General features: G+C 38.3%; 1 protein-coding gene across 2 annotated transcripts in view; it reads right to left on the minus strand.

Moving 5' to 3' along the window:
• dnaaf11 (dynein axonemal assembly factor 11) overlaps nucleotides 1–27,718 on the minus strand; it is a 57,326-nt gene that overhangs the window by 13,269 nt on the left and 16,339 nt on the right. Inside the window, exons 10-11 of one of the 2 annotated variants that reach the window (XM_066687569.1) lie at nucleotides 19,999–20,094; nucleotides 12,661–12,746 (exon numbers count right to left, since the gene is read on the minus strand). In XM_066687569.1, the coding sequence (XP_066543666.1) occupies nucleotides 12,661–12,746; nucleotides 19,999–20,094 (182 nt within the window). The remainder of the gene's footprint in view (nucleotides 1–12,660; nucleotides 12,747–19,998; nucleotides 20,095–27,718) is intronic. The other variant, XM_066687577.1, reaches the window with a different exon arrangement.

Raw genomic sequence — 27,718 nt, forward strand, 5'->3', positions numbered from 1 at the left:
TTTCCAAATGATCACAATCAAGATTATTATTAGGCCAGGGCTGCCCCATTACCAAGTGAAAAACCCTTTTAAAACTGTCTGAATGCTGAGTCTATATAATTAGTGGCAGTAAGGTTTTTCTTGTCATTGTTTTTCCATTTGTTTGTTTTGCATTAACCATATTTATATACTCCTTATTGAAATGGTCTCTCCCTTAGATCAAACAGATATCCTAAAAAATACATTAAAAAACATATATAATGTGTATACATTCACCAAATAAAAAATCATTGTTGTCTTTAGTCTAAGTAAATAAATATATTCATCTATATGTACACACATCAAGTACAAAAGAAATGCAAAAAATAAATACAATTAATGATCTACTCCAAACGGAGGTGAAAAATAACTACACTTGACCAACTCTAATGATAATGGTTATTAAACTGTATAAAGCCCCTCAAAAAAATGGCCACTGTAATTGCTTCCTTGAACCTCACCAACATGGTTGCCCCACACACTCCCACACAAAGAAACCAAAGGTACATTTTTGTTTCTTCCCCCTTACAACGCCTTTGTGCACTGCCATACATTAATTAAAGCATAATGCATTTAGGTCTCAAAACATTTGTGTTTTGTTTTACATCCTATTGTAACAGAGCACACAACAATGCACCCAAACATTTCAGAAAGACAGTCACAAAGGGATGGGCCTTACATGATCACACTCGCCAAGATTGACAACACCTCCAAACACAGCCGGTGTTCAGTAGACTTTGGGACAGACAAGTCTTGTAAACCTGCAAGTCAGCACCTTTCCTTCTGAAGATGGATGAACTCATTATTTAAAAGATCCTATTAATACTATCCTTTGTTAAAGTTGGCAAATGGGTTTTTATGTCCAGTAGGTAATACTCACTTACTGGCCATGTAAAGGCCACATAATTCTATCTAATGGAAGTAAATGTCAACACGTTCATAATTAGAGTATTGGATTAGGACAGGGTAGTATAAAACCTCTTAATATTTTGAAAAATGTAACAATTAAATATAGCATTTTTTCTCTAGTGCATTGACTTACTTCACTGTATTGAGGCATTGTGTTCAACACCTTTAACTTAAGCTGGGGGGAGGGGGGGGTTGGTTAAGCCCTAAAATATCCTAATGGCCAATCACAAGTGCCTTTACTGTTGTATCAGGTTTGTAAAGTTTTTGAATTACACATATTCATACTTTTAAAACTACTATTTGACCTTGGATTCCTGAGTGGCTTCAATTGAGACATTTAAAGGCTTTTTAGAAAGGGACGTTTGAGTCACAAGGCTGTGGTGTGATATATTCCCAGAGCAGCACTCTGCAGGGTTCGGAGACTAACTGGTACTGCTGGTTTGCTGGAGGAGAATTCAAAGTGACAAAATGTTAGTCCAAGTAACTAAAGTGTGAAAAGAAGAGAATAAATATAGTCCAATAGAATTGGGGTGTCAGGCGGCAATTTCACTAAAAATAATTCTCCAAGGAAAACTCATTTCTTGAGACTGGTTTGTTTACATGCAGAGAATTCATTCTGATTGAAGAACTGTTTATATGTACAGTAACATAAGGCAATCTGTTGGAAGTATTTATTCATATGTACAAGGGATTTAATCGGGATACAGTTTTTTCACATGTATAGAGCACCCTTTATCTTCAAGGTTACTATGACAACAAAAAGCTGATGCCATTTTTGCCAATGGTAGCGGTAACGTGTATCAAGTGCTGTACACAATACTTGTATTTCTAATATTTTAGAAAATTTGACAGGCTCAGCAAAATATACTTCTTGTGTACTTGTTGAACATTAGAAGACGAGAACAAGAATTAGTGTATCAAATCAAATGATTAGGTTGATGCCCGTACCTCCTCCCATGACAAGAGATCACTGCATCGATCACTGGTACAAAAATTTTGTAAGTCTTTCAAACTTTGTAACATAAACTTAGTTTCCGCTGCAGTCTAATGTTTGGATTTAACTGTGTGACGCAAATTAACAGTTATGTGCTGAAATAACCCACGGTTTCCAATTGAGAAAGTAGTCGGACTGAATGTCTATTAGACGCTAATATTCTTCTATTGAACGGATGATCTAAGGTCTACACCACCCCTTTCATTCTGATGGAAATTCAGAGCTCAATCTGATAAATCTGTTGCAATTGAGGTGTTTACATTAGGGTATTGTATTCCAATTAAGATATCAGTCAAAATATTAACAGAATATTAAGTTCCATAGCCACTGATGCATCCTATTTATCCCTTCTTTGGCCCAAAGCATGGCTACAACATTCATCCCTTAAAAAGCTGGGAAAATTTTCAAACAAGACATATACATTCCTGGTGTGAATGGACCCAGCAGAAAAGCTGCACTATAAAAAACGAAATCTGTAAAAGTAAAGTAACTTACTAGCAGCAGAATTTCCATTAAGTTACTGTAGTAAACCTGGAGTTAATATAAAGTGCCACACTGTGACTTTTACAGTAAAAATGTTACTGAATTCTTAGTGCTATATAGATATACTGGCTAGTTTGAGTGTTTTTTTCATCATACATGTTCCTGACTCCTTCTCTCCTTGGCAGCCAAAGCTTTGCTCTCATTCAGCTCAGTGTATTGGTTTTTTATCTTATCATAGCCCATTCGCTGACATATTTAATGTTAGCACAACTTGGGGTGCCCAGGATTCAAACCTATAATCTTCTATATTAGAACCCAGTGTCAAATTCAATGAGCCATTATACCACCCTATGGAAATAGGCAAGACAGGCATTTTTTATGTGATTTATCAATTTCCGTATACTGTATTCCATGTCGATGATTTTTTAAGTTACATTCCAAGTCCTATAGTCCAATGCTCCATGTTAGGATATCTATTAATACTTGTAGGTCTACTTCCTCGCTTACATGAGCAATGGTGCTGACAAAACCATCTCAGTCCCAGAACCACACCCAATCTAGAAATTAAAAACATGAAAACCAGTACACAAGTCCAGATAATTCCCATAATGGCCAACAAGCTTTCAACAACAGATCTGGCCACAGAGATTTCAAACTTGACTGGTAAGTATACTTTAATTGTGCTAAAATTTCTAAAATGCCTGACCACAAGCCTGGTAATTATTTCAGTGCAATATTTTGAGTACTGAGTTTTGACACTACCCACCAGTTATATATACATGTAAAACAACTGGGTTTCCATGATAAAATATGTTAATGTTGCTGCTAAATGCTTGCTTCCTTACCAGACACTGGGTGTCCTATAAATCAATGTACAGTAATGTACTGAAAAAACATGTTTTTAACTAAAATGAAAACAGGAATATACAGGCAAACTACTGCCATTTTTTTTTTACAGTGAAGGAATTGACTAAACATCACAGAGGAGAGCTGAGAGCAGACAGAAGACAGAGATGAAGGATCACAAAACTTTACAAAACAATTAATTTTTCAAGACACGTTTCCTTGTTATATGTCCTGCAGGCAAAACGTGCAACTTAGGAAGCTAAAGCTGCTGCTATAACGTATATACTAGGCATTTCATAGATATTTATATATATATATATATATTAATCATATCACTTGTGTGTTTTTTTTTTTTAAAACAACACATCACAAGCAAGCTCCATTGTTTCTGGAATTGCAATGAATAAAGGTAAGCTACAAACACAGTGTTTTTAATGTTAGGTGATCCCATATGGATGCCTCCTATATTTACATATGTTGTATATTCCAAATAAAACTGCAAAATACGTAATATATTTGAACAAACAAATATTGGAGACTTCCATACAGGATTAATGGGGCTATATTTGGTCTGTCTAAAATGACTGAAGTGGCAATCCACAAAGTTTTATTAGCGAAAACTACCCTATGGAGAGAAGGGTCCCGATTCCTCACTGTAATTCACATTCATCTTATTGTTCACCGCAGTGGGTATTAGTAGGCCTAATCAGAATTCATTAAGAATACGTAATTACATACACTCACCTAAAGGATTATTAGGAACACCATACTAATACTGTGTTTGACCCCCTTTCGCCTTCAGAACTGCCTTAATTCTACGTGGCATTGATTCAACAAGGTGCTGAAAGCATTCTTTAGAAATGTTGGCCCATATTGATAGGATAGCATCTTGCAGTTGATGGAGATTAGTGGGATGCACATCCAAGGCACGAAGCTCATGTTCCACCACATCCCAAAGATGCTCTATTGGGTTGAGATCTGGTGACTGTGGGGGCCAGTTTAGTACAGTGAACTCAAGAAACCAATTTGAAATGATTCGACCTTTGTGACATGGTGCATTATCCTGCTGGAAGTAGCCATCAGAGGATGGGTACATGGTGGTCATAAAGGGATGGACATGGTCAGAAACAATGCTCAGGTAGGCCGTGGCATTTAAACGATGCCCAATTGGCACTAAGGGGCCTAAAGTGTGCCAAGAAAACATCCCCCACACCATTATACCACCACCACCAGCCTGCACAGTGGTAACAAGGCATGATGGATCCATGTTCTCATTCTGTTTACGCCAAATTCTGACTCTACCATCTGAATGTCTCAACAGAAATCGAGACTCATCAGACCAGGCAACATTTTTCCAGTCTTCAACTGTCCAATTTTGGTGAGCTTGTGCAAATTGTAGCCTCTTTTTCCTATTTGTAGTGGAGATGAGTGGTACCCGGTGGGGTCTTCTGCTGTTGTAGCCCATCCGCCTCAAGGTTGTACGTGTTGTGGCTTCACAAATGCTTTGCTGCATACCTCGGTTGTAACGAGTGGTTATTTCAGTCAAAGTTGCTCTTCTATCAGCTTGAATCAGTCGGCCCATTCTCCTCTGACCTCTAGCATCAACAAGGCATTTTCGCCCACAGGACTGCCGCATACTGGATGTTTTTCCCTTTTCACACCATTCTTTGTAAACCCTAGAAATGGTTGTGCGTGAAAATCCCAGTAACTGAGCAGATTGTGAAATACTCAGACCGGCCCGTCTGGCACCAACAACCATGCCACGCTCAAAATTGCTTAAATCACCTTTCTTTCCCATTCAGACATTCAGTTTGGAGTTCAGGAGATTGTCTTGACCAGGACCACACCCCTAAATGCATTGAAGCAACTGCCATGTGATTGGTTGGTTAGATAATTGCATTAATGAGAAATTGAACAGGTGTTCCTAATAATCCTTTAGGTGAGTGTACATACCTTTAGCATGCCCTGAGTTAACAATGTTATGCTATAGATAAACAAGTGAAGAAAGGGGGCAGTGTAGAGACAGACAGGTCTGTTCCCTTTTACCTAAACAGGCTCTGTAATAAACCTAACATATATCTAACATATAGTAATTATACCTGTATGAGCCAAAGATGGAGTGTGGGCCTCATCGCATTGACATCAAACATTACACATGATAAAGCCCTTGAAGTGCACAATGCCTCGTGGGTATACCATTTTAGACCTGAGAAAGTACTTACCGCATACAGGTCAAGGTTATATTTCACAGCTGAAAATACACCCTCATTAAAAGCCCGGTAACGGTAACAGGATTAATAAGACTCTTTAGTCTCTGGAATACCTATCAGAATGATAATGAAAAAATCTATATTAAAAACCAAGCTGTATAAATGGGTAATTATTTGTAAAAATAAAGTGATTTAGCACTTGTAGCAATTGTAAGTCTGCTAAGAAATATAAATTATTCTTTGAAAATTAAATATTAGGGGTTTGTTTCTACTCCACTGTTAGATTTCTTTAGTCCTGGGAGGTGGTTTAAAGCATCTACAATGCAACTTTCCAAAATAGCTAAGTGATGCATGAAACTGAATCAATCTGTGTTTGACAAATTATTTTGAAAACATGTATCTTCAGAGAGATATATATATACACAAAACACAACAATTACCCTACATTCTCTGCATATGGCGTGATTGGTATTAATAAAGATCCAGCTGAAATGTTTCTCAGCTTCTCCTTTAAATACAACATAAGACAAATAGGACAACTATATGAAAATGGAAGAGTATACTTTAACATCGTCATGAGATCATCAATGCAAAAAATTTAAAACAACTGGATGAGACCTCAGTAGGTAAATATGGATATGGAGACAGGAATAAAAGAGGTGATAGAAAATGCAAATATTCTTTTTCTTTCTTCAAGAAAAAAACAAGAAGAAAACGTACCTGGAGAACTAATATATTGCACTCTTTCCTTCATTTAGGTCATCTTAATGAACTGTTAACATATAATAGAAGACTGCACACTGGAAGTGACCACAGAATGGTTCGGTACAGAATTAATCTCAATACCAAAGTGGAAAGAAGAAAACTAATGAAGAAACCAAACAAGTCAATTGACATCATGAACCTCAGAAATAATGAGCAGAGAACACATTAGAATTGAAGAACTGATTTAGTGCATTTCATGACCAACAAGAAAACTTAGATACATCACAGTTCTGTAATGAAATAATGCATTGAACCATAGAAATTGCAAGAGAATTTGGAGGAATAAATAGAACACAACAAGAGAAGAAATAAGAAATAACAATAAGATAAGAAGTACAGAAATACAGTCAAGGCTTAAATAAATTTAGTTAAGTTAATTACATTGATCTGTGCAAAATAGCAAGGAAACATTACTGAAGATATAAGAAATTAAATCAAGTGAAATACTGCAGCTTCAATTTCAAGATCTCTCAAATACAAGCAAGAAAATTTGACTTAAAATTAAAGTCATGTTAAACAGCTTTGTTCAATCTAAGAAAAGTTAGGAAAATCAAAGAATAAATCAAAAGTTATGGCTAACTTGGACAACAAATCAGTGCAGATAGTGATATTATGGAAGATATCAAAGGAAGAGTGAAAATGGGATGGAGTGCACTTGGAAAAACAGCATTCTGTTAAAAGGAAATCTACCCATTTGCCTGAAAAGAAAAGTATTTGATCAATGCATACTACCAGTGCTCACTTATGGCTGTGAAACCTGGTCACTTCATGTAAAAATGATTGGAATACCAAGAAGAGACAGAAAAGGAAATTAATAGAGCAAAAAACAAACGCAAATGTGATATAATTGAAAGAGTGAAAATGTTACAGTGGAATGGGCCAGACACATTGGAGGAAGAACAGAATGGATACCAAGAGATGAAAAAATACCTAGAAGACGTCCACATAAACGATGGAGGTGTGACATGGATAAGAGAAGCTGTAAATCGAACCAAGTGGAAACATCTTGGGGGGCCTTAATCCAGCAGTGGATCGATATGGGCTGATCCACTGGCGGAGCCAGAGAGGTGTCCAGGGTGGCACTGGACACCCCTGACATCTGATTGGCCACCCCGGGTGCCACCCCAAAATTGAATTCGCTACTGGCAGTTTGAAGCTGATTGACATCTCATTTCACCTCTTGTTGAAAGAAGCATTGATTTTGATGTTCGGTGGTGCATTTTTCAAATCGAGGACGAGGAAGAGAGAATATTAACGTTGGTTGCAAGATACACAAGAATAAGAATAAGAAGAACATACAGAAGAAGAAGAGAGAATATTTCCACAGCTCCACAAGCTCTTTTCGCGAAAATTGGCGAAAACATCATATTTGAAGTAATTTTTAAGGTTTAGCATCAGGTTTAGGTTTCCTTTTACGAAAGCTGAGTCGCTGTGTAAGTTAACGTTAGACCTTTGGCTCCATTAACAGACAGTTCATCAGATAAGAGAGATCGGTTCCCAGTTTAGCCTAACATTATGTTCACATCTGTGCTAGTAATACACGCATATACACTCACCTAAAGGATTATTAGGAACACCTGTTCAATTTCTCATTAATGCAATTATCTAACCAACCAATCACATGGCAGTTGCTTCAATGCATTTAGGGGTGTGGTCCTGGTCAAGACAATCTCCTGAACTCCAAACTGAATGTCTGAATGGGAAAGAAAGGTGATTTAAGCAATTTTGAGCGTGGCATGGTTGTTGGTGCCAGACGGGCCGGTCTGAGTATTTCACAATCTGCTCAGTTACTGGGATTTTCACGCACAACCATTTCTAGGGTTTACAAAGAATGGTGTGAAAAGGGAAAAACATCCAGTATGCGGCAGTCCTGTGGGCAAAAATGCCTTGTTGATGCTAGAGGTCAGAGGAGAATGGGCCGACTGATTCAAGCTGATAGAAGAGCAACTTTGACTGAAATAACCACTCGTTACAACCGAGGTATGCAGCAAAGCATTTGTGAAGCCACAACACGTACAACCTTGAGGCGGATGGGCTACAACAGCAGAAGACCCCACTGGGTACCACTCATCTCCACTACAAATAGGAAAAAGAGGCTACAATTTGCACAAGCTCACCAAAATTGGACAGTTGAAGACTGGAAAAATGTTGCCTGGTCTGATGAGTCTCGATTTCTGTTGAGACATTCAGATGGTAGAGTCAGAATTTGGCGTAAACAGAATGAGAACATTCTCATTCCCATCCTCTGATGGCTACTTCCAGCAGGATAATGCACCATGTCACAAAGGTCGAATCATTTCAAATTGGTTTCTTGAACATGACAATGAGTTCACTGTACTAAACTGGCCCCCACAGTCAGCAGATCTCAACCCAATAGAGCATCTTTGGGATGTGGTGGAACGGGAGCTTCGTGCCCTGGATGTGCATCCCACAAATCTCCATCAACTGCAAGATGCTATCCTATCAATATGGGCCAACATTTCTAAAGAATGCTTTCAGCACCTTGTTGAATCAATGCCACGTAGAATTAAGGCAGTTCTGAAGGCAAAAGGGGGTCAAACACAGTATTAGTATGGTGTTCCTAATAATCCTTTAGGTGAGTGTACAGTGCAGTGTCTTAAGTTACATTATACAAATGTTTAGCTAATGTGGGGTAACCAGTAGGCTACAGCTGTCAGTGTTCAGCAAGTTAACATTTAGCAATTTGAAATCCATTAACTCAGTTAGATTTTCGTACGTGAACTCAAAACAACAGTTTTGAGTTCACAGTGATTATCAATCTGTTAACGTTACTCAAAAGATTACCACAATTTGCAGATAGCCTGTTTGCTATGGTAAAGTTGTAAGAAATTACAGCTAGCTAAAGTTACTTACTGCAGAGTAGGGCTAGCCATGATCTAACTAGTAACTTAGGCTGGTAGTTGATTTTAAGGTACAGTTATCATAATGGGGATATGTAATTAAGATTGAGATTGGACTAAACTACTCTTTGTCAATTAAACATGAAAAGAAATGGAGAGATATCAGACTTATTTTTAAAGAAGCATAAACAGGCAGATCTAGTGCATCCCCAAACCCCAGCCCTTGCATCACCAACCGGACCCCAGAGCAGCTCCCTACCTGAGGCTAGTCAGAGTCAGTGTGGTCAGGACCCAGTCTACCACCACCAGGTCAGAGCATCTACCAGGCAGTCAGTCACAGGCCCAGTGCAGAATTTAAGTTTAGCTTCAGCTTGTAATAGATTATTTTGTCAGATTAAGCCTCACTTTAAAATGTTGGTTGTTGATTCAAGTCTCTCCAGTATGTGAGTACAGTACAGTGTGTGTGTGAGTGTGAGAGAGAGAGAGAGAGAGAGAGAGAGAGAGAAATTGAGCTTCAGTTCTGAGGTAGAGACACTGACTATTCGTAGTATGTTAAAGAATTCTAGTGAAGTAACCCTTTTGGACCACAAAAACATTGTGCCACATTGAAGAACTCCAGGTTAAATTAATTATCACTTCTACCTCTAATCAGCAATAATAGGATTCATTCATGCTCCTTAGATGCCAGGTTAGGGTTACACCCTAATTTTCTGTCATGGCCACCCTCCGCCCCCTAACGCCCTCCACTGCTGTATTAAAAAAAAAAAAAAAAAAAGCTACCTGTTCAATATAGAGCAGCATACTTCTCAATCAATGTGCATTACCATTCATTGTATTCAGTTATACTACATTTCACAAATGAAAAGTTCCTGCTTAAAACACCATGGCAAGCACAAAGAAAACTGTGAGTAAAATACAAAAGAGAGATCATGTAAGGTGTTTTGTATATTGACATCTGTCACTGTGTGTTCATGAGAGATCAGCCCCGAAGAATCAATGTACAATTTACAGCTAATTAAGTATATTAAACTCCGCCATGGATTTGAGTTTCCTTTCATAAAGGGCAAAGAAAATCAAAGCATTGATAACAAGCAACTCCCATAATTTTCCTTTAACTCCCTTTTCCCCAAAACCACTTTAATAAAATATTTCTGGATACAGTCGACATTTTTAAGTACCAAAATAAGTCACTTCAAATGAACCAAAATGTATCTCTCTTGATAATCATTTGATCTGTAAAGAGGCTGAATGTCAAGCTTATACCATTACTGCATGTACTTGACCTTTTACAAGGGCCAGGCAAGGCAAAGATACCATGCTGGTGAGGATTGACTCTAATGAAGACCTGAGGAGGTCTTCACTAGTCTTTGGGGCTTCTTTATGGCTTGCAGGTATGAATATTGTGTATTTTGTTGGGTTTTTTAATTTCATCTGCCACATTTAAAATTTTTATACAGCAATACAGATCAATACATCCTATTATCAACAGTTAAAATCATCTTATTAAAACAGAAATGTAAGGAATATGAATTGATCAGTGCTGATAAAATACACAGCTGGCAGTTAGTGTAAAAAAAGGTGGAAAAAACTAAAAAACAAATCTTAGAACAAACAAATGGGGGTTCTCGAGGCAGAACAATTTCCAGTTAGAAGACACACTACACAACCCAACACTTTAATCCACTTGTGCACAGTGTAGCTCAGTCTTCAAGGCATAAGATATGCAATAACAATTCCTGAGCAGCACATTGTAAATCATTAATACACTTTAATGTGATTGTGACACTTGTGTGACCCTGTATTATTGAGATTGAAAAGCAGATTTGAGATCCACACCGGTGTCATTACAGGGCTGGACCGTGGGCAGCACTGGCTATACTTAGTTGGGGGCGGGATCCTGGTTGGGTCCCCATGCACAACCCTCAATAATGCATGATGGGAGAGGCTTGATTGCCTTATTCCCCCAACAACCAGTACTGGGGGTGAGCTGATAATGTGGTGGTATGGCATTCTCAGTCTGGGCTCTCACTTAAAAACCCAAAGCTTTCTTTCCCATTGTCTTCTGTCCTGCCACCCAAAAATAATATGAAGGCCCGGGTGCAGGTTGTTACTGTGCATCCCCATTCTTATTCAATTACCAGTCCCTCCTCAAAGGGCATAGATGTTTTCTTTCTATGTCTCAAGTTTAAAACCAGTGTCAGGGGCATGGTGCTCGTGAGGGACTACGTCAATCTGGAGGTCCATCAGAGGGGCAAGGAGGAAGCCTATAAGAACTGGCACATACAAGATCTGGGGGAGCTCAGGATCCCATGATGGGACCCACCTCCGGGGACGGTCAGTTCCCCCTGCTGGAGCCCGAGTCCAAGATCTTTTAACCATTTTATGGATGATTGTTTTTAAAATGACTTTTAAAATGAATCTTAACTGTTTTTAAAGATTTAGTTGTTTTTAAATCACTAATTGTTTAGGGTTTTTTTGGTTTAGTTTTGTTATATTTTTTTTGTCAAATACATTGTCCGTTTTGGATTTAATTTTAAATGCATTGGACCTTTTTTGTTTGTTTTTTATTTTTACCTTCTTAATTGTTTCCTTATTTTGTCCAATGCATTTTCAGTTATTTTCAATGTATTTGACTTTTATGTTGGTGAGCAGTTTCGCTTTAATCACGTTTGTTTTGTTGTTTTGTGCACATGTTTATTTGAAGTTAATTATTTTGTTTTTCGTTAAATCACAAAGATTTTAAAAATTTTAAGTGATTTTAAGAATTGATTTTTAAAAGTTTTTAATCACAAGTATTAAAAATTGTTTTTATATGTAACGTAAAATACTACACACAATAAAACAGTATTTAAAACCAGTGTCAAAAAATATTTCTTAAGCATGACTCTGCAACTCTAGTGATTTATACACCACAATACTTCAGTTGAGGGGCTTTGACAACAGCATGTCTGAAATGCCCATTGTGAACAATACATAAGACACAAGGCCTTATCTTTCCTTCAGTGCTTGTACTGAATTTGTATTTTTATTATTTTTTCAAAAAATTATGTGATTATACAACGATTTAATAAAGCACAGCATTAAATAACATGATAATACAAAATATGGTTAGGTCTTTGGCATAAATAAACAAATAAACAAAACAAATGTAGCTGCTCAGAGTAAGCCATTCTGTGGGGACTGAAGAAACTGCAAATCCTCTTGAAATTGCATTACATGTGTGTGTGTGTGTGTGTGTGTGTGTGTGTGTGTGTGTGTGTGTGTGTTTTCTCATTTTTTTAGATTGTGTGGAGATTAATTTATATTCCTATCTGTCACTGGAGTGAAAAACACACTCCTTGAGTTTAATTTCTGCATGTTTGCTCAGTGTGTTATCAGAAAGTTAAGTGGTAAGAATCTTGTACATCAATGCAGGTTCAGTCATTGATCTCATTTATTTCTCCATTACATTCTTAATGGATAGTAGCATTAAGCTTTTACCATAAATATCAAGTGACACTAAACTAACTACCACTACAAGAATAATAATTATACTACCACTACAATTATAATAATAATGATAATAAAGCATTACCTTGTATTACTGGTAGGTGCATCAACTTTCCTTGATGATATTGGGAGCTGTGCTGCTTTCTTTTTTTCTCTAACAACCCCCTCTGTCTGAAAAAGAGTGAATTAGATCTTATTCTCAAACTTCAAGTTTTCCAATAGGTAAAAACTGAATATGTGATTATTTCAATCTTCTGAACTCCTCCCTACAACTTTACTTTTTGTAGTTTTGGAAAGCAGTTCCTTATTACGTTACAAAGACGCTCCTAGGAAAACTGAATTTTGTAACCTTGAAATATCACTTTAAATGGTGACCAGGTACCAATAATCCTGACTTTCAATGGGAGGACTTTTAACAGGGCATACTTAATCTGCATGCTAAAAAAATCAAAAGACAGCAATTGCATGCTTTGAGAAAAACTAAATCTAAACAGTGAATGTTCAAAGCAATTGCAATGTTTTCACTGTAATGCCCTTAATCTGTCTTTCAAAACACGTTCATTGCCATGTGAGTGATTCATGATCCTTCCCCATTGTCATGAGAGTTCCCCATGAAACTCATCTCCTGGCACTCTAAAATATGTTCTGCTCCCACATTAAATTAAATTAAATTAAAAGGCTTATCATTTCAAAATGATATGGTACATCCAATCTATACATCATCAGTAGATAGCAGTGCTTTATCCTGGGTTGCCCAGTCACCTAACCTAGCAGTGACTCTAACACCATTCAGAAAATCCTGGACACCACATACAGTGCATTAATTCAGGAACGTATCTGAAAGAGGCTTATGGTACCACTAACCCATGTCTCATAATGTACTTGTTTCTGAAACAAAACCTGTACTTTTGAGATGATCCCCAATTGAGAAGAACTCATGTCGATCACTGTTTGTCCTGTCATTCATTTTCCAAATGAGTTTAAGTTCATTACAAGCAACTACAGTCAGCATGATACATCGGTTTAGCTCTAACTTGAAATGGTATCTATAGATGACAGAAATCAACACGGCTGACCTGCTGAAACAGCCGATGGAGTGAACGGATAAGAAGCGGTACTATGGGCTAAACCAAATCAGACCTTTGACCTGTGTCCGTGAATCACCAAGTACAAATATGCACCCTGTCGTGGCTTAATGTATTGGTAGAAGACACCTTGTACTATTTATAAATCAAAACACAACAGGGTAAACTTCCTAATTTGAATAGAATCTGTATGCATCTCAAGCATTTGATTACAAATTATATATTCTCCATATCACAATTGCCCAGCTTTCTGAATAAAAATTAAAAAATTAAAAAAGAGAAAATGAATCTTCCTTCTTAGACCTTTCTAAAACTATTAGTTTTGTTGTCCTTGTGGCAGTGCTGTGTGTACAGTGCAACTCAAGGCAGCATGAATAGAAACTTTGGAGAAAGAACAAAAAATAAGGTGATTTCATACAAAAAACACACTGTAATGTGGGACTACAGTTAACAAGTAATATCAGAAGAGAGAACTTAATGCCAACAAACACAAAATCTGATTTGTCTTATTAACTGCACGCTGTCTGCAAGAAGTGTCACAGCTACAAGCATGCAAATAAACACAGCTCCAGTTAAGAGGAGTTGTGTGGCTGTGTCACGCTCTTGACAACATCAAGATCTGATCAATAATTGCCACTTTCATGACATTGGTTTACAGCACTACATACACTTGATTGAAATGTCAAAAGTCAGACAGTGAAAGTAATTAAAACAGCACTGGAATTCCACATGATCCAGACTCTAGCATACACCTTCATTACACAAACCAAAATAATGCACATTTTCCATACATTTATTTATTATTATTTTTAAAGATTTTGAAAGTAGAACAAAAAGCCACCATTTTAAAATTGTATGTCTTTAAACAAAAATCTGTCTTCAGTAGCAAATTGTTTTTATTCATGAGCAGCTGCTAGCTTTATGAGGGCTGGTCTAACACACAGTGGATCATTCTGGATTAACTATATTCCCTAGTGAAGCAAATCCTTATATACGAGCACTAGTGGCACATAGAGTTTGGCATGTTAACTGTGTTTCATATAATAATAATAATAATAATAATAATAATAATAATAATAAGATAATCATTATTATTATTTACTGTGTTATGTCTGTGTTCAATGTCCTGTTAGAGCCTCATATTTCTATGCATTAACAATTAACTAAGTATTCTGGTAAATTTTACAACTACAATAGGATCCATCAATAGGATCTCACTCAGGATCCTGAAGCCTATATGATCCTTCAAGATCCCTCACAGGATCCTCCTGAACGTCCTACAACACTTAGATCCCTGAAGAAAATCGTATTTGTTGTAAGAGTGCCCGTTTCCCTTTAAAGAATATTATAGAACACTTTTTAAAATCTTAACAGGATCCTACAGGATAGGATGCAGACTAACATACAAAAATCCTACCCAGGATCCTACACAATACTACAGGTTCCTAAATGTATCCTTCCAGAATCCTATATTGTGTAAAATCTTTAAAGTTATTGAAGTGTGCAATATGATTATGTGCAGCATCTTATATTTTGTCCAGCAAGTTATTGTCCAAAATCCTGTAGGACCCGGAGTAAGATCCTGTTACAGATCCTTCAAGATCTCATTCAAAACCTTGTTCAAAATTTACACCAGGGGAATCCATAGTAAAGGTATTCCTGAAATTTCCAAAACTACTCAGATTACAGAACAAGATGCAAAGTGTTTAAGATTGCTATATGGTTGTAATAGGATCTGAAATAGGATTATATTCATGACAGGATTGTGGCTATGATTCTGTTACTGTATGTAATGCTGGATCCTGTGCAGTACATGGATTAGGATCCTGTTTGGTGAAGAGAATATTAATCATTAATTGATCTTGATAATGTGTAGGATTTTGAAAGAATATTAATCCTTAATCTGAACAGGATCCTTTTCCTGTTCAGGATCCTATGATACTCCGAAATAATCCTGATGTGATATTGATCAGAGTTAGCATGTTTGTGTCTTTGTTTGTGTGTAGTTCTGCAGTACTGAATGATGTGTTATTGAAATGCAAACTCACTAATAACAAAAATAATATGTTCAAATAAACCAAATTGGACTATAATATAATAAAACACTGCTCAATGCATCAATATAGCACAGTCCCTTTTTTGGCCAAGTAGCCACAAACCACCATTACCAGATATTCCAGTCAATATTTCCACCACAATCATACTTAAGATCCAGGAGCAAAACAAGTTAATTTTGAATCAGTGCAGCAAACACTGAGTGGTCTATACATATTAAATACTCTGACTTGACCAATTCAATTTAAGCTATCCAGATATTTGTCTGATTGTATAAACCTCACAATGAACTATATTTGAAATCCCTCCGGGGGGTGATTGATAAAAGGTACAGCATTGATTCTGAAAACAAACTTGAAATATGTACAGTGCCTGGCAAAAGTATTCACCCCCCTGCAAAGTATCCAAAGTCAAAGTCCAAACTTGAATCCATTAGAAAATGTATGGTGAGATTTGAAGACTGCAGTCCATCAATAATCCCCAATGAACTTGTCAGGTACTGACTTTGGGGCCTTAATACTTATGCAATCAGTACATATTAATTTATAGATTTTTGGTAGGGAGTTAATACTTTTGGAAAGCACTGTACCTGTTTTTACCAAAGTTCTGGAATTCAATCATGCTGAAGTCAAGGATTTAGTTTTTGCTTCATAAGTTATTTTTGTAATACATTAATTCTCAGTGTAGTGTGCACCACTTAATGCATTCCATAGATCAGAGGTTCTCAAACATTTGGATTGATTTTGAGTAATATATATATTTATATATTTATTTTTTTCAAACATTACAAAGTGTGGTTTGTAATGTATGGGGAAAAAAAAAAAATATATATATATATATATATATACACTCACCTAAAGGATTATTAGGAACACCATACTAATACTGTGTTTGACCCCCTTTCGCCTTCAGAACTGCCTTAATTCTACGTGGCATTGATTCAACAAGGTGCTGAAAGCATTCTTTAGAAATGTTGGCCCATATTGATAGGATAGCATCTTGCAGTTGATGGAGATTTGTGGGATGCACATCCAGGGCACGAAGCTCCCGTTCCACCACATCCCAAAGATGCTCTATTGGGTTGAGATCTGGTGACTGTGGGGGCCAGTTTAGTACAGTGAACTCATTGTCATGTTCAAGAAACCAATTTGAAATGATTCGACCTTTGTGACATGGTGCATTATCCTGCTGGAAGTAGCCATCAGAGGATGGGTACATGGTCGTCATAAAGGGATGGACATGGTCAGAAACAATGCTCAGGTAGGCCGTGGCATTTAAACGATGCCCGATTGGCACTAAGGGGCCTAAAGTGTGCCAAGAAAACATCCCCCACACCATTACACCACCACCACCAGCCTGCACAGTGATAACAAGGCATGATGGATCCATGTTCTCATTCTGTTTACGCCAAATTCTGACTCTACCATCTGAATGTCTCAACAGAAATCGAGACTCATCAGACCAGACAACATTTTTCCAGTCTTCAACTGTCCAATTTTGGTGAGCTTGTGCAAATTGTAGCCTCTTTTTCCTATTTGTAGTGGAGATGAGTGGTACCCGGTGGGGTCTTCTGCTGTTGTAGCCCATCCGCCTCAAGGTTGCACGTGTTGTGGCTTCACAAATGCTTTGCTGCATACCTCGGTTGTAACGAGTGGTTATTTCAGTCAAAGTTGCTCTTCTATCAGCTTGAATCAGTCGGCCCATTCTCCTCTGACCTCTAGCATCAACAAGGCATTTTCGCCCACAGGACTGCCGCATACTGGATGTTTCTCCCTTTTCACACCATTCTTTGTAAACCCTAGAAATGGTTGTGTGTGAAAATCCCAGTAACTGAGCAGATTGTGAAATACTCAGACCGGCCCGTCTGGCACCAACAACCATGCCACGCTCAAATTTGCTTAAATCACCTTTCTTTCCCATTCAGACATTCAGTTTGGAGTTCAGGAGATTGTCTTGACCAGGACCACACCCCTAAATGCATTGAAGCAACTGCCATGTGATTGGTTGGTTAGATAATTGCATTAATGAGAAATTGAACAGGTGTTCCTAATAATCCTTTAGGTGAGTGTATATACTGACAAAGAAATGATCAGTCTATAATTTTAATGGTAGGTGTATTTTAACAGTGAGAGACAGAATAACAACAAAAAAATCCAGCAAAACGCATTTCAAAAAAGTTATAAATTGATTTGCATGTTAATGAGGGAAATAAGTATTTGATCCCCTATCAATCAGCAAGATTTCTGGCTCCCAGGTGTCTTTTATACAGGTAACGAGCCGAGATTAGGAGCACTCTCTTAAAGGGACTGCTCCTAATCTCAGCTCGTTACCTGTATGAAAGACACCTGTCCACAGAAGCAATCAATCAATCAATCAGATCCAAACTCTCCACCATGGCCAAGACCAAAGAGCTGTCCAAGGATGTCAGGGACAAGATTGTAGACCTACACAAGGCTGGAAAGGGCTACAAGACCATCGCCAAGCAGCTTGGTGAGAAGGTGACAACAGTTGGTGCAATTATTCGCAAATGGAAGAAATACAAAATAACTGTCTGTCTCCCTCGGTCTGGGGTTCCATGCAAGATCTCACCTCGTGGAGTTTCAATGATCATGAGAACGGTGAGGAATCAGCCCAAAACTACACAGGAGGATCTTGTTAATGATCTCAAGGCAGCTGGGACCATAGTCACCAAGAAAACAATTGGTAACACACTACGTCGCGAAGGACTGAAATCCTGCAGCACCCGCAAGGTCCCCCTGCTCAAGAAAGCACATGTACAGGCCCGTCTGAAGTTTGCCAGTGAACATCTGAATGATTCAGAGGAGAACTGGGTGAAAGTGTTGTGGTCAGATGAGACCAAAATCGAGCTCTTTGGCATCAACTCAACTCGCCGTGTTTGGAGGAGGAGGAATGACCCCAAGAACACCATCCCCACCGTCAAACATGGAGGTGGAAACATTATGCTTTGGGGGTGTTTTTCTGCTAAGGGGACAGGACAACTGCACCGTATCAAAGGGATGAGTGAGAACCTCCTTCCCTCAGCCAGGGCATTGAAAATGGGTCGTGGATGGGTATTCCAGCATGACAATGACCCAAAACACACAGCCAAGGCAACAAAGGAGTGGCTCAAGAAGAAGCACATTAAGGTCCTGGAGTGGCCTAGCCAGTCTCCAGACCTTAATCCCATAGAAAATCGGTGGAGGGAGCTGAAGGTTCGAGTTGCCAAACGTCAGCCTCGAAACCTTAATGACTTGGAGAGGATCTGCAAAGAGGAGTGGGACAAAATCCCTCCTGAGATGTGTGCAAACCTGGTGGCCAACTACAAGAAACGTCTGACCTCTGTGATTGTCAACAAGGGTTTTGCCACCAAGTACTAAGTCATAGGGGTCAATACTTATTTCACTCATTAACATGCAAATCAATTCATAACTTTTTGAAATGCGTTTTTTCTGGATTTTTTGTTGTTATTCTGTCTCTCACTGTTAAAATACGACTACCATTAAAATTATAGACTGATCATTTCTTTGTCAGTGGGCAAACGTACAAAATCAGCAGGGGATCAAATACTTTTTTCCCTCACTGTATATATATATAACTTCAGGAATGAATGAAGTGCAGTTTTGGTTTGGGAAGGGTTAGGGTTAGGGTTATAATGTCCAGAATACGTAGTTTTAAAAAAGATAGTTGTAGATTTGGATAGGACATAGCTTCAGATTTTGCAGTTGTCTAGGGCCATTGTTGAGGACATATATGTTTTGTATGGCACTAAATATCCAGGAACAATTCGTATCTCAGGCAACATTTACTGCAGTAGAGTAGACTGTAACATACTGGTATAACTGAGAAGAAAAATATAGTAGTTATCAGTATAACAACAACACATAACTAATTTAAATAAATCTGTGTGTTCTGTGGAAAAGATCCAGCTCTCCTGTAACATAGGAGTTCCTGGAGACCCCATGTCTGTAGTATTTTACTCCAAAAGAGATAAACTGATTAAGTGTACTGTTAATCACCACGTATCTGCAAAAGTAACTGAACCAATGCAGAACGTGCTCATATGTTCCACATCTAGAAATTGGTGATTTAGGGGTGACCTTTTACATCTGCCAGCACTGGAGCTGGAGAAGTCAATATCATGGAGAGAAAAACTGACATTTCCCAGTTTTGCTTTTGACTAATAGTCATGCAGGAGTTGAACATTGTGAGGCATGGAGGATGAAGGACTGATTTGTTACAATGTGTATTCCTAACATGATCTAAACCCTGCTGGCTCTACCAACCTTTGGCATGGTGACCAGTAGGTGTCCTGTGGTTTGGGACCTCTTAGCAGTGGAGCTGTCAGGATTCACTTCTGCAGGAAGAACCAGCTGAAACGTCTATAAAACATGCACAAATCACTCATTTGCATATGCCACAAAGCACCACAGTTACAAACACACACACATTCCTGTCACACTAACACTCGGGCAATGGAGTCTACTTTAAAACACTGAACCTCACTCCTAATTCTAGAGAGACATAGTACAGTGCTGTACAGTACAACACAGGGCTCTCTGGTTTTCAGTCCATCGCATCTCTCAATTATTGAATTGAATCAATTACTATCCTTGAGAGTGAAAGTAACCCCAGGTAAGGGCATCAAGTAAATACAGTTAAACATTATGGCATGTATCTCCATTATTTTGAGCTACACTACTATTTCATACTCCAAAGAAATTCTCAAAGATGTAAAGTTAACACTACATTTTCCCTGCTCCTCATTTTTCTTTATCATGGACAATTCACAGAAAACTTGCAGATGTGGCAGTTCCTGCCAGTGTAAAATTAGATGTAATTGGTTGTGAATTGAAGGCTAAAATGTGCTTAGTAAATCTATTAATTTTCCCCAAGGCTAATTAGTCTTAGGTAATTAGGCTCATAAATAGGTAATTCTGCCCTCATAATGAGCATTTTAGGGGTCTAAAGGCAACAACAGCAAGCAGAGGAGACAGGCTTCAAAGCAATCCAGAGGCAGTCTGAGTCCCATAACTCCATTATTTTTTAACACGCTGGCATCTATAAGTTTGAATATTGTGGTGTAGGAACATCATACATTGAAAGAACTTGTCTTGTTAAATCCATTAGACTTTGTATGATTAATGATGAGCCTGGTCGTGGTAGCTCTTCTAACGCTGAAGCTATAATCTTGTAAACATCAAGGAATGCAGAGCGAGTGCATAAGAGAAGTTGAAGATTTCAGAATGTGGATTGTTTTGATACACAAAATTACCTCATAAAAGGACACAAAAGAAGGCTGGAGCAATTCCATTAGCAGCACTCTCAGCTAAACAAGTAGAAGAGCTGTAATTTCAAGAATCTGATGTGCAGTCATCACACAAGAAGCAGCAACATGAGGAGTTGATCCCCAGTTGGATTATTAGTTCCTTATTAGTTCCTTATTGGAGTGGGGAAGACAAAGCCTTTATGCAATCCTTTCAAGAACTGGGAGGGCAGGAAAGGGGCTCCAGGTGACTCTCCATCGATACAGAAATGACAAGCAAAAATAGCTGCCAGGTACACTTTGAGCATGGATGGGGACTTGCCAGCATCCAACAGTTCCTACAGGAATTGCAGAATCACTGCTGTAGGGCAGGTGACCGGGTCATGTTCTCTTTCAGAGAGCCAAAAGGCAACAAAACTAAAATTGATATCTATTGATATCCTTAAACTTGCCAAATACTTGGCTTATCATACTGCCCCAGTATGTTTTGTTTTGGTTTAACATTAGAAAATCCATCTGATGGCAGAGGCTTTTGCAGTTGAGTTACAGTGCCTTGCAAAAATATTCACCCCACTTGGCATTTTTCCTATTTTGTTGCCTTACAACCTGGAATTAAAATAGATATTTTGGGGGTTTGTATCATTTGATTTACACAACATGCCTACCACTTTGAAGATGCAAAATATTTTTTTATTGTGAAACAAACAAGAAATAAGACGGAAAACTTGAGCGTGCCTAACTATTCACCCCCACAAAGTCAATACTTTGTAAAGCCACCTTTTGCAGCAATTACAGCTGCAAGTCTCTTGGGGTACATCTCTTTAAGCTTGACACATCTAGCCACTGGGATTTTTGCCCATTCTTCAAGGCAAAACTGCTCCAGCTCCTTCAAGTTGGATGGTGTACAGCAATCTTTAAGTCATACCACAGATTCTCAATTGGCTTGAGGTCTGGGCTTTGACTAGGCCATTCCAAGACATTTAAATGTTTCCCCTTAAACCACTCAAGTGTTGCTTTAGCAGTATCCCTAGGGTCATTGTCCTGCTGGAAGGTGAACCTCCATCCCAGTCTCAAATCTCTGGAAGACTGAAACAGGTTTCCCTGAAGAATTTCCCTGTATTTAGAGCCATCCATCATTCCTTAAATTCTGACCAGTTTCCCAGTCCCTACCGATGAAAAACATCCCCACAGCATGATGCTGCCACCACCATACTTCACTGTGATGAATGGTGTTCTCCGGGTGATGAGAGGTGTTGGGTTTGCTCCAGCGTTTTCTTTGATGGCCAAAAAGCTCAATTTTAGTCTCATCTGGCCAGAGTACCTTCTTCCATATGTTTGGGGAGTCTCCCACATGCCTTCTGGTGAACAGCAAACATGTTTGCTTATTTATTTCTTTAAGCAATGGCTTTTCTCTGGCCACTCTTCCGTAAAGCCTAGCTCTGTGGAGTGTATGGCTTAAAGTGGTCCTATGGACAGATACTCCAATCTCTGCTGTGGAGCTTTGCGGCTCCTTCAGGGTTATCTTTGGTGGGCTTCAGGGTTAGTTTTGGTGGGCGGCCCTCTCTTGGCAGGTTTGTTGTGGTACCATATTCTTTCAATTTTTGAATAATGGATTTAATGGTGCTCCATGGGATGTTTCGGATATATATATTTTTATAACCAAACCCTGATCTGTACTTCTCCATAACTTTGTCCCTGACCTGTTTGGAGAACTCCTTGGTCTTGATGGTGCCGCCTTCTTGATGGTGCCGCTTTTCTGATGGTGCCGCTTGCTCAGTGGTGTTGCAGAGGCTGGGGCCTTTCAGAACAGGTGTATACACTCACCTAAAGGATTATTATTATTATTATTATTGCCTGGTCTGATGAGTCTCGATTTCTGTTGAGACATTCAGATGGTAGAGTCAGAATTTGGCGTAAACAGAATGAGAACATGGATCCATCATGCCTTGTTACCACTGTGCAGGCTGGTGGTGGTGGTGTAATGGTGTGGGGGATGTTTTCTTGGCACACTTTAGGCCCCTTAGTGCCAATCGGGCATCGTTTAAATGCCACGGCCTACCTGAGCATTGTTTCTGACCATGTCCATCCCTTTATGACCACCATGTACCCATCCTCTGATGGCTACTTCCAGCAGGATAATGCACCATGTCACAAAGGTCGAATCATTTCAAATTGGTTTCTTGAACATGACAATGAGTTCACTGTACTAAACTGGCCCCCACAGTCACCAGATCTCAACCCAATAGAGCATCTTTGGGATGTGGTGGAACGGGAGCTTCGTGCCCTGGATGGGCATCCCACGAATCTCCATCAACTGCAAGATGCTATCCTATCAATATGGGCCAACATTTCTAAAGAATGCTTTCAGCACCTTGTTGAATCAATGCCACGTAGAATTAAGGCAGTTCTGAAGGCGAAAGGGGGTCAAACACAGTATTAGTATGGTGTTCCTAATAATCCTTTAGGTGGGTGTATATACTGAGATCATGCGATAGATCATGTGACACTTAGATTGCACACAGGTGGACTCTATTTAACTAATTATGTGACTTCTGAAGGTAATTGGTTGCACCAGATCTTATTTAGAGGCTTCATAGCAAAGGGGGTGAATACATATGCACGCACCACTTTTCCGTTTTTTATTTTTTAAAACAAGTTATTTTTTTCATTTCACTTCACCAGTTTGGACTATTTTGTGTATGTCCATTACATGAAATCCAAATAAAAATCCATTTAAATTACAGGTTGTAATGCAACAAAATAGGAAAAATGCCAAGGGGGGTGAATACTTTCTTAAGGCACTGTATGCTGTTTCCTAAGTATCACAGATTTAGATGATGATATTGTTCTGGCCACTGGAGCTTACTGCATAATTTAGATTCCATTGGTCACAGCACTCAACCAAAAGCCTGGGAGTTCAACAAAAATTCCATAATCTGAACAGTAGAAAATAAATATATATAATGATGTTTTAATTAATGGGAAGATGACATCAGAAATGTTGGTGGTGTAACCTAGAAAACAGAAGCTATTGATCAAAATCTTGGGGAGGCCTTCATCCAGCAGCGGATTGAAAAAGTTTAATGATGATGATGATGATGCTATATATTGTGACACGGTGTGGGTTGTGAGCCGAGTCCTTGGGATCTTGGCTGGGTGGGATATGCAGTGTTTCCCACGCCTGCGCAAGGGATGTAAACAATACAGCGTGGGGCAAGGCAGTCTCGAGGTCAGAGTTTGTTCCAGGTCAGGATTCCAAGAGAGTTTCTCAAAACAAGCATGGGTCGAAATCTGGAGTCTTCCTCAAAACAGTCAGGGGTCCATGCCAATATCACATCACTCTCAGCATATTTAAATAGGTCCACCAGTATCAGCTGATCTAGGTGAATGTGCTATTTTCTTCTATGTAATACAGATGGAAGAATAGCAACATGGGGAGGCATCTTGTACTGATATAGTTTACATTCTGTACCACTCCCTGCACGATGTCACATCATTATTATTGTCAGCCTTTGTCTACCCATTACTGGATGACAAGATTTAGATTTTTCCAGAATAATTATTTGTTCACCCCAGCACTCTCATTTTCTATATGGTCCTCTTCTTGGTTAATTGCATCTGAGAGTTCCTGAACTCAAAGTTCTAGATCATCAGGAGTTTTTGCAAAGATGACTGTGTCATCAGCAAATCCTAATTTGATCAGTTAAGCTCTTAATTCCTTTTCTTTCCCAGTGAAAAGTCCAAAAATATTTCTTATTTGTCTCCTTTCTTGTAAAGGACAATGACAGTAACCTTATTCCCTTCATCTGGGAATTAAGAATAACATAAGAATAAAATAAAGTTTACAAACGAGAGGAGGCCATTCGACCCATCATGCTCGTTTGGTGTCCATTAATAACTAAGTAATCCAAGGATCATATCCAGTCTATTTTTAAATGTTCCCAAATTTTCAGCATCTACCACATTGCTGGGGAGTTTGATCCAGATTGTGACTACTCTCTGTGTAAAGAAGCGTCTCCTGTTCTCCATTTTGAATGCCTTGTAGCCCAATTTCCATTTGTGTCCCCGGGTGCGTGTGTCCCTGCTGATCTGGAAAAGCTCCTCTGGTTTGATGTGGTCGATGCCCTTCATGATTTTGAAGACTTGGATCAAGTCCCCACATAGTCTCCTCTGTTCCAGGGTGAAAAGGTTCAGTTCCCTCAGTCTCTCCGAGTAGGACTTTCCCTTCAGACCTGGAATAAGTCTGGTTGCTCTCCTCTGAACTGCCTCTAGAGCAGCAATATCCTTCTTGAAGTGTGGAGTCCAGAACTGTACATAGTATTCCAGATGAGGTCTAACTAGCGCATTGTACAGTCTTAACATTACTTCCCTTGTTTTAAATTCTACACTTTTTACAATATACCCTAGCATTCTGTTTGCCTTTTTTTATTGCTTCCCCACACTGTTTGGATGGAGAAAGTGAGGAGTCCACATAGACTCCTAGGTCTTTCTCATGCGATACTTCATCTAGTTCTATTCCTCCCATAGTGTAATTATAGTGGACATTTTTGTTACCTCCATGTATTACCTTGCACTTGTCCACATTGAATTTCATCTGCCAGGTGTCGGCCCACAACTGAATGTTATCTAAGTCCCTTTGAATAGCCTGTGCTGCCAAGATTGTATCTGCTGAGCCACCTATTTTAGTATCATCTGCAAATTTGCAAGTTTGCTAACTATCCCAGAGTCCAGATCATTAATATAGATTAGAAAAAGCAAAGGCCCTAGTACTGATCCCTGTGGAACTCCACTAACAACCTCAATCCAGTTAGAAGCAACTCCTCTAATCAACACCCTCTGCTTCCTATACATCAACCAGTTCATAATCCATCTACTTACATTATCCTGAGTGCCTACGCCTTCCAATTTGAGGATCAGTCTTTGGTGTTGAACCTTATCAAAAGCTTTTTGAAAATCTAAGTATCATATCATATCATATCATATGCTTTCACGTGATCTACAGCTGCAGTTGCATGTTTAACAAAAAAAACATGATCTGCCTCGTCTAAACCCATGTTGACTATCTCCAAGAATATGGTTTTCATTAAGATGCTCCTCTATTTTCTGTCTAATAATTTTTTCCAACATTTTACAGGTGATGCAGGTGAGACTGAATGGTCTGTAATTTCCTGGCTCAGTTTTGTCCCCTTTCTTGTGGATTGGTATGACATTTGCTGTCTTCCAGTCAGTTGTTCCATCCCCTGTTCTAAGTGTCATTTGGAATATTTGACTTAGCGGCCTATAAATAATTTCCCTCATTTCTTTAAGTACTGTTGGAAATATACCATCTGGCCCAGGTGATTTGTTTGTTTTTAATTCTGCTAGTCCCTTTCGTACCTCCTACTCATTTATCCTGATCTCCCTTAGGATTTGAATGGACTGATTGTTAACCTGTGGCATGTTATCCGTCTTTTCATTTGTAAAAACCTCTGTGAAATACTCATTTAGAACATTTGCTACATCTTGTTCGTTTTCCAAGATACCTCCATTTTTGCCCTTTATCTGTTTCACTTCCTCCATTATTGTCCTCTTGCTGTTGTAATATTGAAAAAAGCTTTTTGCATTAGTTTTAGCTCCAAGAGCTATGTTTCTTTCTATTTCCCTCTTTGTTTTCCTGATCCCTTTCTTAAGATCTCTTTGCAGCTCAACATATTCTTCATGTATTTTGTTTCGTCTCCGTTACAAGAATACTCTCCATTTCTTTTAGGATCTCCACTGTGACTTCACCATCTCCAGGTATTTTCCCATTGGTCATCTTTTTTATATCATCTTCTGAAATCACATCTGGTATTTCACTGGTGTTCACAGCGATGCTTCATGTTTAATGCTGTTATCACTACTATACAGGTTTCTGCAGAATTCTTCCATTCTCTTGATAATCAAATATTTATACTGTTCTATCAAGGAATAGCCCCATTACCATTTAAACATCTTCACACTTTCAGTGATGTCACACATCTTTTCATGTTCTCATTTACTTATTTCAAGTTTCTTCTTGTTATTTAGAGTTGTGTCATTTTTATGTTTAATGATCAAATTTATTATACAGATAAAATAATTACATAATAAGAAATCATACAAATTGTATGTAAATTAAATGGTACTGGATGACCTTTAAAATATGTCTGTGCCTACTAAGGCAAAATCTACAGTACCATATTTATTTACTGACTTCTTTTACATTTCTTAAGAGTTACCACTGGTTCTCCTGAGAAAGTTTCCACTTCTTTGACAGTTCTCCACTACTAAAAAAGTTGTGATATAATTTGCAATAATATTACAGGGCTGAAATAATTCAAAATGTAATTCCACATCTGGGCTCTGTGCCTGTAGAACTGCTGGCAAAGGTCCCATTCTTACTTGCAGTAAACTATAAATTATTTTTTTTGTCATGCCCAGTTATTTGAACACACATTTCCAGATGAGATCTATAGCGTCTGTGTGTCCATATTTGACAACTGGTTAACATTTATTTGCTGCCTAAACATAAAAAAGGTGTACAGACTGCAAAACATTCTTATAAAATAAATGTTCATAAAAACGTAATCATATTTTTCATTTTTTATTTTCATAACAAAAATGACTACATTTAATTATATTTGTTATTGGAGGTACATGTGATTAACATAACCGAACTACAGCTATGTATATATATGTATGTATTACACGTGTGAACATAATAGATAATAGATAATAATAGG

This window comes from Amia ocellicauda, chromosome 2, assembly GCF_036373705.1.
Source record: "Amia ocellicauda isolate fAmiCal2 chromosome 2, fAmiCal2.hap1, whole genome shotgun sequence".
Taxonomy (NCBI): Eukaryota; Metazoa; Chordata; class Actinopteri; order Amiiformes; family Amiidae; genus Amia; species Amia ocellicauda.